At 38.7% G+C, this 17,990-nt stretch overlaps 1 protein-coding gene across 5 annotated transcripts in view; it reads left to right on the top strand.

The window, feature by feature from the left end:
* Chl1 (cell adhesion molecule L1 like) overlaps nt 1-7,491 on the top strand; it is a 595,242-nt gene extending 587,751 nt beyond the window's left edge. For all 5 annotated transcript variants that reach the window (XM_078033574.1, XM_078033576.1, XM_078033571.1 and 2 more), the window contains 2 exons: nt 1,586-1,658; nt 3,526-7,491. In XM_078033574.1, the coding sequence (XP_077889700.1) occupies nt 1,586-1,658; nt 3,526-3,742 (290 nt within the window). In that variant the 3' untranslated portion in view covers nt 3,743-7,491. The remainder of the gene's footprint in view (nt 1-1,585; nt 1,659-3,525) is intronic.
* The last annotated feature ends 10,499 nt before the right edge of the window (nt 7,492-17,990 follow it).

Below are 17,990 nucleotides of genomic sequence, written 5' to 3'. Positions count from 1 at the left end.
AGGTGCTTTTTGTTTTTTAATTTAATTTTTATTAGTGCATCATAATAATACATAAGTGTGGGGTTCGTTATTATATGCACCTAGCATCATAGGGTAGCAGTCTTCTGTGCACCTGGTGTCATGAGGTCACAATCATTCATGCACCTAACATCATGGGATCACTGTCATCCAGACACATGACATCATTGGGTCACAATCCTATATACACATAGCATCAGTTTAATTCCTCAGGACCTCTTTCTGGTCTATTTTCTCTGCTGGTTTCCCTTCTATAATTATGAGATGCCCCACCCCAAATTCTCCACATCCCTCTAGCTTCCACAAATGAGAGGAATCTCCTAAGAACAAATGACCCCCCCCCTACCCATTTATACTATGCTTCTGTATACATACATGAATCTGATGTTTTTGTTCTAGTGCCTTCCGGAGCACTGGCTCCACTACTCCATGTTCCTTGAATTAACCATTGCATTGCCTTGGCCATGCATGCATAACACTGTGGTGCTATTTACCATGACATCTGTAGGGTACCCCACCTCTTGAATTAATGGTATATTCCATATAAATAAAAAGCATTCTTTTTTTTCTATAATGTTTGCTTTTATTTTAATTGCATTCACCTTTCAAACTTATTTTGTCTTTTTTCGGATATATGTATTATCATAAATAATTTTGCTTAGAATTCATCCTGCTTTTTAAAACTATTTGTTATTAGCAAGTGGTTCCTCCAGCAAATGTTTATGGGGAATCCATCATATACATAGAACCATCAAGGGCACAATTTTCTCCGGTTTTTTTAAATTCCATGGATAATTTGTGCAGTTATGCATCTCAGGTTTTTCTTTCAATTATGAATTATATTCGTGATGGCTCATGAATATTCTACATCTCTCATTGGAAACTTTTAAAGAGATTTAGCATTCCTCTTTGGGTAGCCTCAACAAAAAACTATTAGTGAAGTGCGGACTCATCTATTTTTAAAGAACTTCCTCAAATCATGCCCTTAAAAAAAAAAAAAGACAATCCATCTTTTCAAATGGAATGAAAACTAAGAGAATCGTCTGGACAGTACTGGTACTAACTGCCAAAAAGGAGGGCGGTTTATTTCCTTTTTCCAAGAAAAGTATCCCACTGTTGGAAATAAATCTAAATTTCAAAATGTTGCAGTAGCCCTTGATAATTTGTTGTTGAGGCAAGTTTAGTAAGATAATGATACAGAGTAATTAAATGATTGATTTCTTTTATACATGTTAGTTTCATATCAGATCTAATAGGGCATCTTGAAAATGTTTGGATAGTAAAATGAATATTAACTAATTTGGTCTTCATCCAGGGGCCAGTATAAAGTGACTCTTTCAAGATGTGAGGACAATATAATATCAAGTAGTCTCATGAAGATTGGCAGCATACTGAAGGCATAATGAAAACTACATACAACCCAGATAATTCCTTTTCTTTCTTATCACTGGTTTCAGAAAATCTGGAATTATGCTGTTCTTTTTGATTCACCGCCTTTCAACTGCACTGCCAAAGTGTCGTGAGCAAATTTTTGCATTATCCGCATCCTTACTTTTTTTTTTTTCAGTGAAAGAAAAAGAGGACTTACATCCAGATCCAGAAGTCCAGTCCGTGAAAGATGAAACTTTTGGTGAATACAGGTAAATGGTAACCTTCCTTTTCAAAATGCACATATTCATCAGGTGTACTAAAGGTGCAAAAAAGGGCATGTGATACAAGGACACTGCTGTTACTTAGCTGGAATATCTGCTTGGAGTGGATCAAGTATCTTAAAATCACTCTTTAGCGTGGCCACAGTGAACCTCGGTCACATTCACTCTTGTATCCACAGACACATGCGCATACCTTCCATGCACCTACGAAGGTAAATAGGTTACAAACCCAGCCCTCTAGGTGACACAAGTCCGTGAGGGAAAGATACTTATAGATGCAATTCTCTGAAATTAACTAGTTACACAAAAGGGAAGGGATTTCTGCCTGGGTGAATTCTGCAGAAAGAAATATCCAAAAGAGATAAGGTAGGCCATAAAGGATGAGAAGATTATGTTGCTATAGCTGCTGGGCAGAGCACCGCCAAACATACAATGGTATATAAGGGTGCCATACATGGGAGAAAGAGCAACAATGATATACATGGGAGAAAGAGCAAGAAATGGAGTATAAAGTAGGGGGCTCTCCAGGATGTGTTGGGACTCCTTTTCAGCCAGGTGTGGTGATGCATGCCTGTAATCCCATCAACTGGGCGACTAAGAAGGATTGCAAGTTCAAAGTCAACTTGGTAAGATCTTGTATCCAAATAAAAAACCAAAAATGGTGGGGGTGTGGTTCAGTGGTAAAGCAATCCTGGGTCCAGTGCCTAATACTGTCAGGGAAGAGGGGAAAAAGAGCACACCCCAGTGACCTACTTCCTCCATCTACTCCCCAACTGCCTACAGTTACCACCCCCTAGTACATTAAATTATTAAGCCATCAAATGCATTAATCCACTGATGAGATTATAGCTCTCGTAATCTAATCATGTCACCTCTGAATATTCCTGCATTGCCACAAGAGTGTTTCCAGGGATCCCTTATATGCAACCTAAAGTAAGCCCGGCTTACTCCTGGTCACTTAGGAGCATCAGGGCTGGATGAGGATCCAGAGTCCACACAGCAGTGTAAACAGAACCCGGGAAATGGAGACCTGGCTCCACATTTCCCTCTTGAAAGTGACACAGGCCAACTTTGCTTAGTTTTCTTTGGCCAAAGCAAGTTATATGTGGAGACGCATAACTCTGTGTGGACAGGAAGAAGTACCATGCCATGTTCCCAGAAGGCTGAGGTTAGATATTTGGTGAATAGCACCGGTGTATACACACATCATAAATCTACAGGTTTAAATTAGATTTTTTTTTCTGAATCAATGCTTTTTCAGGTTGTATAAATTAATTTTATTTGATGTGTGTCTTTATAAAACTAATTGGTACTTTTTAAAAAATCCTGATCAGAAATTTAGAAAATTGTATCACTCTATAGTTTGCTAAATTCAATTTGCTTCTCTTGAAAAGCAAAACCCACCCTATTAATAGACGTACAGCATTTATGTTTTAAAAATACCAACCTTTTCTTCTTATTTTTCAGTTTAACATATCTGAATTTGTTAACTTTTATCCGTTGGTTATTTCACAGACTTTGAGACCATAGTGCCTCTTTGCCAATCAATAGGTTGAATCTCTACATGCCCCCCTACCCACCCACCCCCCCAAGCTCCTGAATTTAAGAGAAACAGAAATGTTGAGAGTGATAGAAAAATAATTTCTCCATGACTGAGAAAGGTGCAGCTCACTTGTGACTCTTTAAGTACTGATTTGTGATAATGTCCTCTGAGCTTCAGGTACCTACCTGTCTCCCATGCTGATAAGAATCCCTGGAGAATCCTAAAGCCTGTTGGCACCGGGGAGAAGGTCTTGCTTTCCATGCCTATGATGAGTCCTGGATTCTGCTGAACCCTTCTTTTTTAACTCCTCAGTGACAGTGATGAGAAACCCCTGAAAGGAAGCCTTCGGTCCCTCCATCGGGACATGCAAGCCACAGAAAGTGCTGACAGCTTAGTCGAGTACGGAGAGGGAGACCACGGTCTCTTCAACGAAGACGGATCGTTTATTGGCGCTTACACGGGGTCCAAGGAGAAGGGGTCTGTGGAGAGCAATGGAAGCTCCACCGCCACGTTTCCACTTCGAGCATAAACAGCGCCCATGCAAATGATTTCCTGTGTCACCCCAACCTTCCATGTGCATCTGTCCAAGGGAGCAAGAACGTTCACGTAGGAATAGAAACACGCCTGCAGATTGGCATCCCGAGTGCCACGCGCTGCAGATAGGTGGAGAACCATAACAGCACTGCCTTCAAAGATGGAACACCAGACACTTCAGGCCACGTCTTATTTTATTTTATTTTTTTTGCTTTACTTTGCAGGTGCTCACAATGCAGAACACAACAACAGATCCTGGGTTTAGATCCACCTCCTCTGAATCCAAAGCACCCCTTGAGCACTCCACATCGCCTGATTTTTTTTCCTGTTCACTGTGTGCATTGATTTGCCACCTTTGGGTTTAATCTCTGTGTACACATTTGTATTCAGTCTCTGAGAACTGTCTGGGTGACTTTGCTTCCTTGCAGGTTCAAAAGATCCTAAGCAAACTGGTTATTTAAAATGTAAAAAAAAAAAAAAAAGAAAGAAAAGAAATATGAATATCTTATTAAAACACTTCCTTGAATATATACAGTCTGAATTTATTATTTAAATGTTAGTAGAAAAAAAAAGTCTTAGGTGAAAAAAAGCAACTAGTATTTATTGAGCTCCTCTAACTCTTTGCCCAGAGATGGCCATGTTTAAAACAGAGTTATAACGTTTTAATTTCAATATCAATTTTTTTTAAGAAAAAATTTTTTATCGGTTATAACATTCAGAAGCATCTTCATTGCTTGTTCATTTTTAGCTTTTTCTTTTTTTGTGTGGCACTAACTTTAGCTTCAAAGGTGCAGTGGTCAGAAGGTCCTTGTACAAAGAACAGGTGTCATGTGTAGTACCTGCTTCTGGATTCTAATAGGCATTTCTATGTCATCATCTTCCAGTTGGTCACTGTGACCTGTTTTTGTTTGTTTATGTGGTGGTACATTGGCATATGTTTCATGAACGCATTGTACAGATTACGTTAGTATTTCCACAATTTGAAACCATAGATGTGTTTTATTTTGGAGTGGGAAAAAGAACCCCAGGCAGGCATGTCTGTACAGGTAGAGAATATAGTTAGATTGCCGTCTTCCTTCTTCCAAACTGCAGCCAGTGACCTGAGCTTCCTGAACTGAAGACTTTGTAGGAAGCCTTTGGATTTTGTTCTTATCGCGTGCTTTTCCAACCGCCTCAAAATCAAAGCGCATATAAATATCGAGGGAAACGTTTTCCTGTTTTTCACAATAAGTTTTTGTTGTTGAGTGTTCCCCTAGCCCAGTCCCCAACAAAGAAAAACTATTGACAGTGCACATTCCTATGCATAGATTTGTGTAGATCACATTTTAAATGCACTTATAGTGAGATTTTCTTTTTCTTCCCCTATAATTTCTTCCTGTCAAAGTCAGTGCAAATTCAGGGAATTGAGTTCCTGGCTTGTGGGCTCCTAGTAGGTCCTTTTCAAAATAATATATGGAAATGTTGTAGAAAGTGGTATGAAGGACTGTTCATACCTATCTGTAAAATTGAGCGTTTAATAGAAACCTGTTTAACCTCACCCTGAAACGATTTAAGTATTTAAAAGAAATTGACTCACAGATGTTGCTTTATTTTTTGTTTTGAACTGTGATTATTTAATGTGTACTGTTAATTCCGAACCTATGATTTACGTGATCCATGATGTATCTTGGGGACCCAACCCTGAGACATTAATCATGGCTGATGAAGTCATGTGCATGGAATAGCTGTCCTTTTAACCTCATGTGTCCTGCAAGCCCATGATGCAAGTCTTACTTAAAACCATATTCATGGGCTTGGAATTGACCACACCCCTGAAAATAAACATTCACCGAGGGGGATATCCCGGCCCCCCACCCATGTGATTGCAAGGGTCCTCACATCCAACACTGCAGCTTGAGCCTCTAGCACAAGCGGATTTCTAAGGCACAGAAATCAGAGGTATCCTCATGTCTAGATTTTTCTGAGAGGCATGTGTGATGCTCAGCTCCTGACCAGGTGAAGGCTGGGACTCTCAAGTTCGATTCTGCCATTATTCTATTCCTCTTCTCGGTCATCCCTGAAAAAGTGGTTTTAAGAAGGTCTTGCAGATTGGAAATCATGTCTCAAAGGTGAGAAGTCGATCCTTTAGAAACATTAGAATCTTAAGTCAGAAGTCAATGCAAATATGGAAGTATTGACTCTGAGACTTTGTCATCCTTCAGCTGAGAAACAAGGTGCCTAATCATATTTTCAGAGGGTCAAAACTGACAGACATGAAAAATGAGATTGGACCGTGTCTGTCTTGTGCCCTCTCTGATGCCTCTTCTCAATACAACGTGGCTTTTCCTAGAAACATTCAGCATGGAATTCCATGACTTTCCCTGGTTTCAGTTATGAAATTATTCATGTGTTGTAAGGGTCAGAATAAGTTTTAAATGAAAAACAAAATCAAGTAGGTTAAACTGGATTTTCTCCTTTTCCTTCAGAAAACGAGTAACAGAGTCTGTGATGTGCAGTGTTGGTTATTAATAGGCAATAATTACTTGCAAAATGCCCACTGAATAAGAGCAGCCAGTACCTAGAATTCTGTCCTTAATTGGCTTTACTGTCTCTGGTGTACCGTCAATGTGACCTTAATGTGGTCGAGTGCATATGATCTCAAGGATCGTGGATGGGGACAGCCTCCTAGCGAGCTGTCCAAGGGCCGAGTAGATCCTACTCCTCTTCCGGGTTCCAGCTCTGGTTTTACACATCAACCTTAGGCAAGTGGCTTCACACTCCTTCGCTTCAAACTCTCAACTTACGAAGTGCTAATGATCTTTGTCACAGGGTGTTCTTTTTTTATGAATATAAATTTGCAAATGATAAAAAGCTAAGATGCCTTCTAACTTCATAAACAAACCTGTAATCGAATTATGTATCTAAAAGTCACCCCCCTACACACACACACCAACTCAACTTTTATCCTGCGAGCACATAAATATATTTTTATAGAAGAACAACTCTACAGAAAAACAATAAAAAAATAAATCTACTGCTCGATGAGTGGTAAGATTTGCACATGCCATTGAAAATTATTAATCAGAAGAAAATTAAGCAGGGTCTTTGCTATACGAAAGTGTTTTTTTTCCACTAATTTTGCATGCATATTTATAAGAAAATGTGAATTTGGTGAATTTATTCTGTTGGTATAAAGGCATCTGATATTTTAGATGTACCCATGTTTATAAATGTGTAGAGCACAATGAAATTATGCTGGAAGTCTCAAATAATATTTTTCCTATTTTATATTCATGGAAGAGATGAGCTAAAGAGAAGACAATAATAAGAATGTTGGTGTGTTTTTCTAAGCATCTGAAACGTAATTGCCAATTGAAACCCTAAAGATGTTTACATGCCTTTAAGATATAATTCTTGTAACAGTTTTAAATTGGTTATAATGGGATTGGGTTTGTAATCTGTGGTAGTACATATCCCAGTGTTCCTATAGCGTAATAAGGAGGGCTGAGCCAAAGCTTACGTTGTTTTGTATCTTACATTGTTTGATTATATCATCAGAAGAGATGAGAATACATAGAGCAGGTTCCTCCCCAATTTCCATTTTTATTTTTTACTTAGGTTAATACTCACAGTAGAACTTTATTGAAATGTGTTTGTATTGTAGGTGGTGTTTGTATTATGCTTCTGACTATGTATGGTTCAAAACTATTTTCACTACACATGAAATTCAGCTTTCAAAATAAAAGTTCAACTTCATGTACTCTACAGATGTCTGGATTGTTTTCTATCCATTTTTTTTTTAAGAAGAATCAGAATTTACATATCAGCCCTAACTCCATTTGCTGCAGATTCTATTAATGAATGAAGCATAAATCAATGAACTATAAGTGAGGTATAAGTAAAGTCCTTTGATTTGAATGAGAATTCAATTTTTTTTGCAAATAGAGTACTTGACATCATGAAGATCTATAAAATGTAATGTCAATAAAATTTATACTTAAACACATATAACTTTAAGATCAACGTATATTCATCTGTTAACTTTTTTCAAGAGGATTTTCAGTATGTTATACTTTCAAATATGGCTACCAGATATTTTTCACGGTGTTTTAAAGTTGGGATACCCAGTCTGGCTTGGTAGACAATCAATTGAAAAAAACCTTGAAATCCTTTCATTTGTACTAAGAATCTTACATACATTCTCACATTTAGCCTTAGACTAACCTTTGGCTTTAGAACTAGGGCACAAGGAGGCTGAATAACTTGGTGTTACTACTGTGAGCAAGGACTAGAAATTAAACCCAAGGCTGTTGACTCCAAAATCAGGTCAATAACCATTATATAATACATATTCTTTAATTCCTCCACTCTTTTACATCCTCTTAAAAAATGCTAAATAATGGTGTGTTTCATTTCATGCTGATTCATTGATTATGTTTACAAACTTTTGGTTTTGAGATATGTGGTCAAGATATATAATAGGGGAAATAATATACATAAAACAATTACATATATGAAGTCTGCCAAGTAGCAATTCAGAAAAATTGTTTTAAATGAATCACAAACATCATATTCCTTTCACTTCTATGAGAAACTGGGGGGTGGGGGAGATTGTTCCAGAAATATTTTTCCACAATAAGCGTCCTGAATGTTTTTAGGATGATTATTCTGTGTTCTTACCAGGAACTGAAATACTCAATGAAACTGGTCTCCTCTTTTTCTATTTTCACTTGATAGTCCATATAATACAATACACAGATTGAGTGAAGCCACTTTCCAAGGATGTGCAGTTTAGTAAGTTATAAGCTGTTCTAATACAATGGCATTTGTATCATCAATATAGCAGCCACTGTGTGAGCAATCTGATCCTATATATACATAAGCAAATTATAAAAGAAGGAAATGGTCAGATATTCCCTGAATTTTATATATATATATAAATATATATTGTGCAAAAACTCAAATATATAAATCCTGCGAGCAGATCAGGAAAAATGTTGATTGGCTGGTCTATTTATAACAGAAAGGAAAATCTAGAATTTGTCATAGTAATTGCTAATGTAATCATTTTCCAAAGAAGGTTTCTTGCATCACTTTATTTTCCATCAAAGTACTTTGGAAATTCTGGTTAAAAACAAATTAATACATCTGGTGCGTTACAAATTGCCAATAGAATATGTTATCCACACTTTGGGCATTCTGCAGCTATCTGCGGACTCAATCTTAGGTGTCTGTCCCACTGTGTTGACGCCTTAACATATCTTGTCCAACTAAGATTTTGATTGACAGGTGCAGACAGATGACTTGAAGATATTTTCAGCACAGTACCCTTCTGAGAGCTGAGGTGTTTTACATGAATTTCTGCTTGACTTTCTCTGACGTCTAAAAGATACATCAAACTCAGTGTTTTAAAAGTGAGTGCATACTATTCCTTTTCTAAACCTGTTGTTTTTTTCCCCCCAAAATGGGCACTTCCGTAAATGACAATATTGTGGTCCAATGCTTAAGCCAAATGCACAGGCATGAGTTAAACGGAAACTCCTCAAAAGCAGAAACACAAATGGCCAACAAAAATATGAAAAAAAAAAAGTTCAACCTCTCTCTCACAGTCAGGGAGGGGCAGATCAAAAGCACACTGAGATTCCTTCTCAGTCCAGTTAGAAATGGCAGCCATCAAGAATAAAAGGACAATAAATGCTGGAGAGGATGTGGAGAGAAAGGAACCCTTTGACACTGTCGGTGGGACTGTGAATGGGTACGACTGCTATGGAAATGGGTGTGTAGGATCCTCAGAAGGCCAGACATGAACCACCATAGGACCCAGCGACACCACTCCTTGGGATCTATCCTGAAGAATTAAAGTCATAATATAGCAGTATATGCACACCTGTTTTTAATATCAGCACAATTCGCAATAACCAAACGATGGAACCAGACGAGGTGTCTGTCAATGGATGAATGGGTAGGTACAGAAAATGCAATATATATATACACACAATGAAGTTTTATTCAGCCATAAAGAAAAATGAAATCATGTTGTTTGCAGGAAAATGCGTAAAGGCTGTCTCTATTTGCACTCTTCCTTCCTCTGGTGTTGGGTGTCCTAATAAATGATCCCATCATTTGCCCAGGAACACAAGCCAAGAGTGCTTGAATCCGTCTTGAATCCACTCTTTCCCTCACTGTCCCATATCCAGTGCCAACTCCAAAATATATTTTAAATTCACTTATTTTCCTTGATTGCTATTACTACCACCCTACAAAAATCCCAAATCATCTTTCTCCTGTAAGAATGAGGTCTTCTTGCCTCATTCTTACTTGAATATTCAATCTATAGAATAATCCCACAGATGCTATAAAGTGTAACCAGATTGCATTAATGGTTTCTTCATAAATTTAGCCAGCATCCCAAATTTCTAACCACATGACCACATAGGAGCTAGTCCCTACATACCAATGGCTTTCCCCCAGAGCAAAGCTTGAGCTACTCTGGTCTCTGCTTCTAGAACCCCAAAACCTCTTTGCCTCAGACACACTTTGCAAAGGTTATTCTTTTTTAAAAAAATTTGTTCTAATTAGTTATACATGAGAGTAGAATGCATTTTGATTCATTGTACACAAATGGAGCATGACTTTTCATTTTTCTCATTGTACACGATGTAGAGTCACACCGTTTGTGCAATCATGCAGGTACCTAGGGTAATGATGCCTGTCTTATGCCACCATCTCTCCTACCCCCCATACTTCCTCCTCTCCCCGTACCCTTCTCTTTCCAGTCCAAAGTTTCTCCATTTTTTCCCATGCTCCTGCTTCATGGTGGATCAGCATTTACTTATCAGAGAAAACATTTGGCCTTTGGTTTTATTTGGCTTACTTCACTTAGCATGATGCTCTCCGATTCCATCTATTTATCTGCAAATGCCATCATTTTCTCTTTTAATGAGAGTAATAGTCTATTGTTTTTATATACCATGGTTTCTTTATCTATTCATCCATTGAAGGGCGTCTAGGTTGGTTCCACAGTTTACCTATTATGAATTGAGCTGCTATAAATATTGATGTAGTGTGCTGACTTTAAGTCCTTTGGGCATTGACTGAGGAGTGGGATAGCTGGGTCAAATGGTGGTTCCATTCCAAGCTTTCCTAGGAATCTCCATATTGGCAAATGCTGTTCTTATTGTCTGGAATGTTCTTCCAAATCCTGTACAACCTGGCTTATTTTCATGTGTATCTCTGTTTTAACTTCAGGTCACCAGAAAAGACTTTCCTGATTATCAGTTGGAAAATAGCCAGGGCCAATTATAAGATCTCATTTTACTTCTTCGTAGCCATCATTACCATACGAATTTTTATTCTTATGTATTTTTCTTCTCTGTTCCCACCCTAATCTGTTCCACAGGAACAACAATGTAGTCTTCATCACTGTTCTCATCCCAATAACCAGACTCAGTATACAGTAGGTGCCAAATATGTTAAAAAACTTAATGAAGTAAATCGTAAATGGGTAAGTAAATACAATAATTTTGTAGTAAGAAAAAAATGGCTACGAAGAAGTAAAATGAGATCTTATAATTGGCCCTGGCTATTTTCCAACTGATAATCTGATGATCTGCTTACAAAAAACTACTGACTTAGTTTTTAAATTTTTTCATGTATTTAGGATTAGAGTGGCTTTAACCAAAAATGCTTAGATAATGCAAAATCACAGAATTACACACAGGAGACCTGATTATAATGCAAAAAGATTTAATAAAAAACCAATACCATGTACTTTCTTTTATTTAAGTTGCTCATGGTTTTTAAGACAATTATGTGCCATGTAACTCACTAATTACAAGGATAGAAACTGGTATATAAAGTTTGGGGGGAATAACAGCCCATTATACATTTGAATGATCATTATGAACTAAAATGTTTATAATGTATGGTTGTAATTCCATGGGGGATATGTTTATATTATCAAGAAAAAGAGAGACAAAATATCAGAATCAGCTTTGTTTCACACGTCTCTGCTGAATTTAAGTAGTGGAGGTATCAAAGTCTCAATGAAAAATTTTAAGAGTTTTAATGAAAGATGCAGTTAAAACATTCAACCACGACATGGCAGTGTTTGAAAGTGTTATAAACTGCCATAGAAAGGTGTCCTAGACTCTGAGTGTGTTTTCTTTTGCCCCTTTTTAAAAGTCTGTATGTAGTAGGGTTCATTGATCATTCCTCTTTCATTTCTACAGTCTTGTCATGATTATTACTCACTTTCTTTAATGCAAATGTTGCAAATTATATAGGTCTTTTCTACTTGAGAAGAGATTGGTGTTTTCCAAATCTTAACAGGAGTCTGTTAGAATTACCTTTTTATACTTACATAGGACTGGAGAAAAATAGTTTCTTAGTTGCACTTTTAAAAATGTTGGTCAAAGGAAATGGAAGTGATCTCTGAATCATTTACATTATTATCTAGTTTTAAGGAAATTGAGATTCATCACCTGGAGGGCTTTTTAAAATAGATTGATGGGACCCGCCCTCAGAGTACCTAGTTCTGTAGATTTGAACTTGGACCCACAGATTTGCTGGAGATGGCACCTGGGAATCACTGATTCCCTGCAGAGCTTCATTTTGAAAACCACTTACACCTGAGGAAATTTCAGAAAGAATGAAAGTGAGTCCCAAATATAAAGACCCTCCCTCAGGTCTCTAAATATTGCTTTTAACAAAGTAGCAAGATGACTTTCAGACTGAAAAAGTGACAGCATGTTTTTTTTTCCTTTCTCATGATTTATGAACTAAAAATCCACAACCTAGTGATATAAATTTTGAAGGGGATTTTAATATCTGTCAGAAAAAAAAATCTTTATTTTTGACTCCAAGAAATGCTAGTTGAGGGAAATTTGCTCAACTCTGTGTGATGTTTTCCTTTTTTAAATTGAACCCATGATCCACAGCTCATCTTGAGGGGCTCTGAGAAGCTATAAAGTGGTTTAAAATTGCTTCAGCACCTCTTTTGGTTGTGAGGCAGGGCAATCTTACATTTGCTCACGGATGTCTCCAGATCTGGGCAGAAGATATTCCCTCTGCCAAGGAATAAACCACACAGAGCTTTCTTAAAATTTTTTGACATCCAGATGATTCCCAGCCCACTTCTCTTGAGTATCTCTTTATCTGCCCTGCGGCTTTTAATGTTCATGCCCACAGAAAGACGACTGTAAACCCTGTCTAAATTATCTTCCTTCCCAGGGTCGGTCCTCTGCTTTCCTCAGATTTCACAAATCTCAAGGAACTTTTCAGGTTATAGAGACACGTAGAGCATGTGGTAAGAGGAACACCCAGGTCACCAGGCAGCTTTGCACCAGGGAACCTTGTTGTGTGGACAGAAAGAACCGACCTTACTACTTCTGTCTGAAGAGGGTGCATATCTGAAGGTGTCCTTCTTCATTCCCAGGTTTTAGCGTGATGCTAGAAATATTCACAGTCTACACGGCAGCTGTGGCTAGTTCAAATCTGAAGCGTCAAAATGCAGTAGCAATAATATAACAGTAAAGCTCAATATTTAAAAAACAAAACAAAACAAAGAGACGGTCAGGCCCTACAGAATTGGCAAAACTGAAGGAAAAAAAGACGCTAATGCCTTGGGTTGACAAGGGAGTTGCTTACCCAATTGTTTATAACTCCTGCTGGTGATACAAATTGGTCAGATAATTAATAAGAGCCATCGGGCAATATAGGGCACAATACATGAGAACTCCAAAATGTATGCTAAGAACATCTTTAAAAATGCTGTATTTTCCCTTTTTCCTATAATTGAATGAAATGTTTAGAATGATCGATGAGATGAAAACATCTTACCTAGACATTTTTAGGTGAAATTTGTTATAAAGATCACATTTCAGAGTCATAGAATGTCGGAACAGAAAGACCTCTGGGGCTGGTCTCATTCAGGGGTCAACATGTGACATTATGTCTGAACTCTGCATTTAGGGACAAGTGTATTTTCCAGAAAACATCCACAAGGATGTTTTCCTTTACCAGGTTCTCAAAGTGGCCCCTTTGAACAATTCTATGTTTAATACAGGAGAGTTTTGGAAGTCTTGGAAACCCAGCTCACAGCACGCTGAGGAACTCCTCGTCCAGTGAATTCAACACTGAATGCAAAAAGAAACTGAGGCTTCAGAGAAGTTTACCAAAGATGCTGTACTCATTATAGCATATGCCAAATAGGCAAGCATCAGCTCTACAAATTCTAATTTCGAATCCAGGTCTCTATTCACCTCTATCTATCTATAGCTGTACCTCTCTAGTATTTTTTTTTCTCTCTTTTTTGGTGTTAGGTATTGAAGTCAGGGGCACTCAACCACTGAGCCATGTCCCCAGCCCTATTCTATATTTTATTTAGAGACAGGGTCTCAGGGAGTTGCTTAGTGTCTCGTTTTTGTTGAGGCTGGCTTCGAACTTGTTATCCTCCTGCCTCAGCCTCCCAAGCCACTAGGATTACAGGCATGCACCACCATGCCTGGCTCTAGTATTTCATAAATATATTTAATCTCCGTAATGTGTTTTCATGGTTGCTGTATTGTATTTATCATTGTTCAGGAATTCCTTGATTTAAAAAAAAAAGATATCCACTTAAACATCATTGTTGATAGAATGAGTCAGAGAAAGAGACACACCTACGGTCTCATCATCCATAGTGCTGAAAGAAAAGAAAAGTCCTACCATGTTCTTAGGTGGTTGTGTCACCACTGATATTTCCCATTTCAAAGTCTGACTCCCCCCTCTTACCACCTGTCTGTCCTAGCAAACCCTCGGGATTTCAGCTTTGTCTTCTGTAGCAATATCAACTTTCAGGTTGGAGGGAAGGAATGTGTGAGAAAAATTTAATTAAAATAACAAGGAATAAAATAGGCTCCTCCCAAAACACGGTGGGAGACTGTAAAGCAAACACAATCACACGCAGGATATGCATGAGTCTGAGTTCTTCAGAGAAATGGAAAAAAAAAATAGGACTACACACACACACACACACACACACACACACACACACATGCACATCTTTGTATCTATGTAGAGGTTTACAGTAAAGAGTTGGCTCTTGCTATTACGAGGGATTAGAAGTCCAAAATCTGCAGCTGGTGAACTGGTGATTTGGGACAACCACAGGTTGACTTCCAGTTTGTGTCGAAAGCCTTCAGAACCAGGAGAGCCAAAGTGTGAGTCTGATCGCAAGAAAAGACGGATGTCACCTCCCCTCCAGGGCGGACAGACTGGGAGAGGGCCTCCTTCCTTAGCCATGTATTCCATGCATTTATTCTATGCAGGCCTACAACAGCTTGGGTGAGGCCACCCGCACTATGCAGGGCCATCTGCTCTACTCAGGGCCAATTCCAATGTCAGTCTCATCCAGAAACACCCTTCCAGCACACCAGAAATAATGTCGAACCAATATTTGGGCACTCTGTGAACCAGTCCAGTTGACAAATAAAATGAACCATGACCATGATCGTGTGCGAAAGCAAGCAAAACTGTTATGGCCAATTAAAATAAAAGCATCAAGAATAAGTCATAAAAATGCCTTATAGTTTATATGAGGAAGTGTTGTGCAATATCCTTACCTCTGAACTGTTCTCTGTGCCACACTTAAGAGAGTTGGTGCAGGAGCTTTTGAGCTTTAGCCACCCCCACCCCCACCCCCAGAGGGCTTCCATCTTTCTGCTCTGTTTCTAGAAGGAAAAGTTCTTTAATATTCATTGGTACTTCCTAAATGCTCCCATTCAAGTCAGCATGTCATAAGTAAATAGCTGTAGCATTTCTCAGAAAAATGTCTGCAAGTCATTATCATTGAAAGTGGAAGAGAATTCCATGTTCTTGCAACTGTGGCCCGAACTCTTGGACTTCCCTTGAATCGGTCATTCTCTATCTTCAGAGTCTGAACAGGGATTTTTAAGAAATGAAGGCATTACAAGAGATCTAAACCCTTCGTGAAGGGTTGATTTCAGGGTCTTTGTACTTACTTCAGGAGTCTGGGCTGATGGTTGTCAGATTTATGGTCTCACCCACTAAAAATATATATGTGTCTTTATTCTTTTCTCCTTACAAATTCTGGCTTTCACTGCCAGCCTCCCCGTGGAACCAGAGGACACACACAAAGCCACTAATTGCTTGCACAACTCCCTATTGTATAGTTAAGTTCATTGGAACACACATTGTGCTGGAACTCTGCAGATGGTTGGACACATGGTATCTAAAATGTTATTTATACTTTGGAACTAGTCACAATGACTCCACTCGCCTAAATCATTAAAAATGCATATTCCATATCAAACAAACTCCTTGATCTTCCTCCTCCCCGTGCTGCCTGCACTGCGGTGCCAAATTAAAAACCATTCATTTCATTTCCTACTTGTCTAAACTAAAATACATACATAAACATCACTCTGCGGTATTAATAGTGACAGGGTTATCATCATCAATGATAGAATGTGTTAGCAATTTTTTTTTCTTCCGAGCGTATCTTAGTGACTTAGAGGATGAATTTTAAAGTCAGGACTGCTGATGAAAGAATAGCAACTAATTCCAGAGCCCAGCTCAATCACTTGGTAGTGACTGGAGGATCTACTTGACAAAGAAGTGCATTCAAGCAGGGTCAACAGAGAGAGCCGGCATCCACTAGTGAGGTCTGCCATGCACATGAGAATAGGCAGAGGCAGCCTGCGGACAGGGTGCTGCGGTTTCCCTAGGTCTGTGGTTATGCATCCCAGGTTTTAAGAGGCAGAAATTCCTGTACTGAACTCCTATCCTCACCACTGACTGGGTAAACAGCTAACTGACCCTAAAGGAGTGCCTCGGTCTATTTGTGCTGTTAAAACCAAAATGTTTAAACTAAGTCATGTATTAAAAAAGCAGGGATTCACCAAAGAAGAAATATGAATGGTCAACAAATATATGAAAAAAAAAATGTTCAACATCTCTAGCAATTGGAGAAGTGCAAATTAAAACTACACTGGTATTCCATCTCACTCCAGTCAGAATGGCAGCTATTAAGAATACATACAAGTAACAATAAACGTTGGCAAGGATGTGGGGGAAAAAGGTACACTCATACATTGCTGGTTGGACTCCAAATTGGTACAGCCACTCTGGAAAGAAGTATGAAGATTCCTTAGAAAACTTGGAATGGATCCACCATTTGACCCAGGTATCCCACTCCTTGGTTTACACCCAAAGGATTTATAAACAGCCTACTGTAGTGATGCAGCCACATCAGTGTTTACAGCAGCTCAATTCACAGTAGCCAAGCTATGACACCAACCTAGGTGCCCCTCAACAGGTGAATGGATAAAGAAAATGTGGTATAGATACACAATGGAATATCATTCAGCTATAAAAAAAAAAGACTGAAATCATGGCATTTGCCAGTAAATGGATGGAACTAGGGACTATCATGTTCTGTGAAATAATTAGCCAATCCCAAAACACCCAAGGCCAAATGTTCTCTCTAATACGTGGATGCTAACACACAAGAAGGAGAGGTGGGTAGAATAGAAATCTGTTGTATTATACAAAGAGGAATGAAGGGAAGGGAGGGAGGATGGGCGTAGGAAAGAGAGTAGAATGAATTGGACATCACTTTCCTACATTGATATATGAATACACGACCAGTAAAACTCCACATCATGTATAAACACTGGAGTGGGATCCTAATTGGAATAAGTCATACTCCTTGTACATATAATATGTCAAAATACACTCTACTGTCATGTGTATCTAAAAAAGAACAACAACAACAATAAAAACAAACAAACAAATCTCAGATATTTACTTCTCACAGTTCTACAGGCTGGGAAGTCCAAGATCCAGAAGCCAGCATTGGCTGGTGAGGGCCTGGTCTCTGGTTCCAAGATGGCGCCTTGAGACTGCATCCTACAGAGGGGAGGAAGCTGTGTCTTCTCCTGACAGAAGAGACAGAAGGGGTGAACTCCACCTTTCTCAGGCACCAGTCCATCATGAGTGTGGAGCCTGGTGGGCCTTCCTAATACCACCAGAGTGGGGCTTACCTTTCAACATGAATTTTGGAAGGGGACACATTCAATCCACAGCACCAAGTTCCTAATCTCTCAGAGCCCGTCCGCCATACTCTAAAGAAAGGATGCAACTTCAGGCTCATCGCACACTGAAGAGGCAAGTGGTTGACAGAGTTACCAAGAACTCATGGCATCTCCTTATCCATTCTCCTAATCCCTTCCAAGTCATCCCTTTTGATCAGGTTCAAAACT

Source organism: Ictidomys tridecemlineatus, chromosome 16 (genome assembly GCF_052094955.1).
Source record: "Ictidomys tridecemlineatus isolate mIctTri1 chromosome 16, mIctTri1.hap1, whole genome shotgun sequence".
In the NCBI taxonomy this organism is placed as follows: domain Eukaryota; kingdom Metazoa; phylum Chordata; class Mammalia; order Rodentia; family Sciuridae; genus Ictidomys; species Ictidomys tridecemlineatus.
This window is presented reverse-complemented; position numbering and strand designations above follow the sequence as displayed.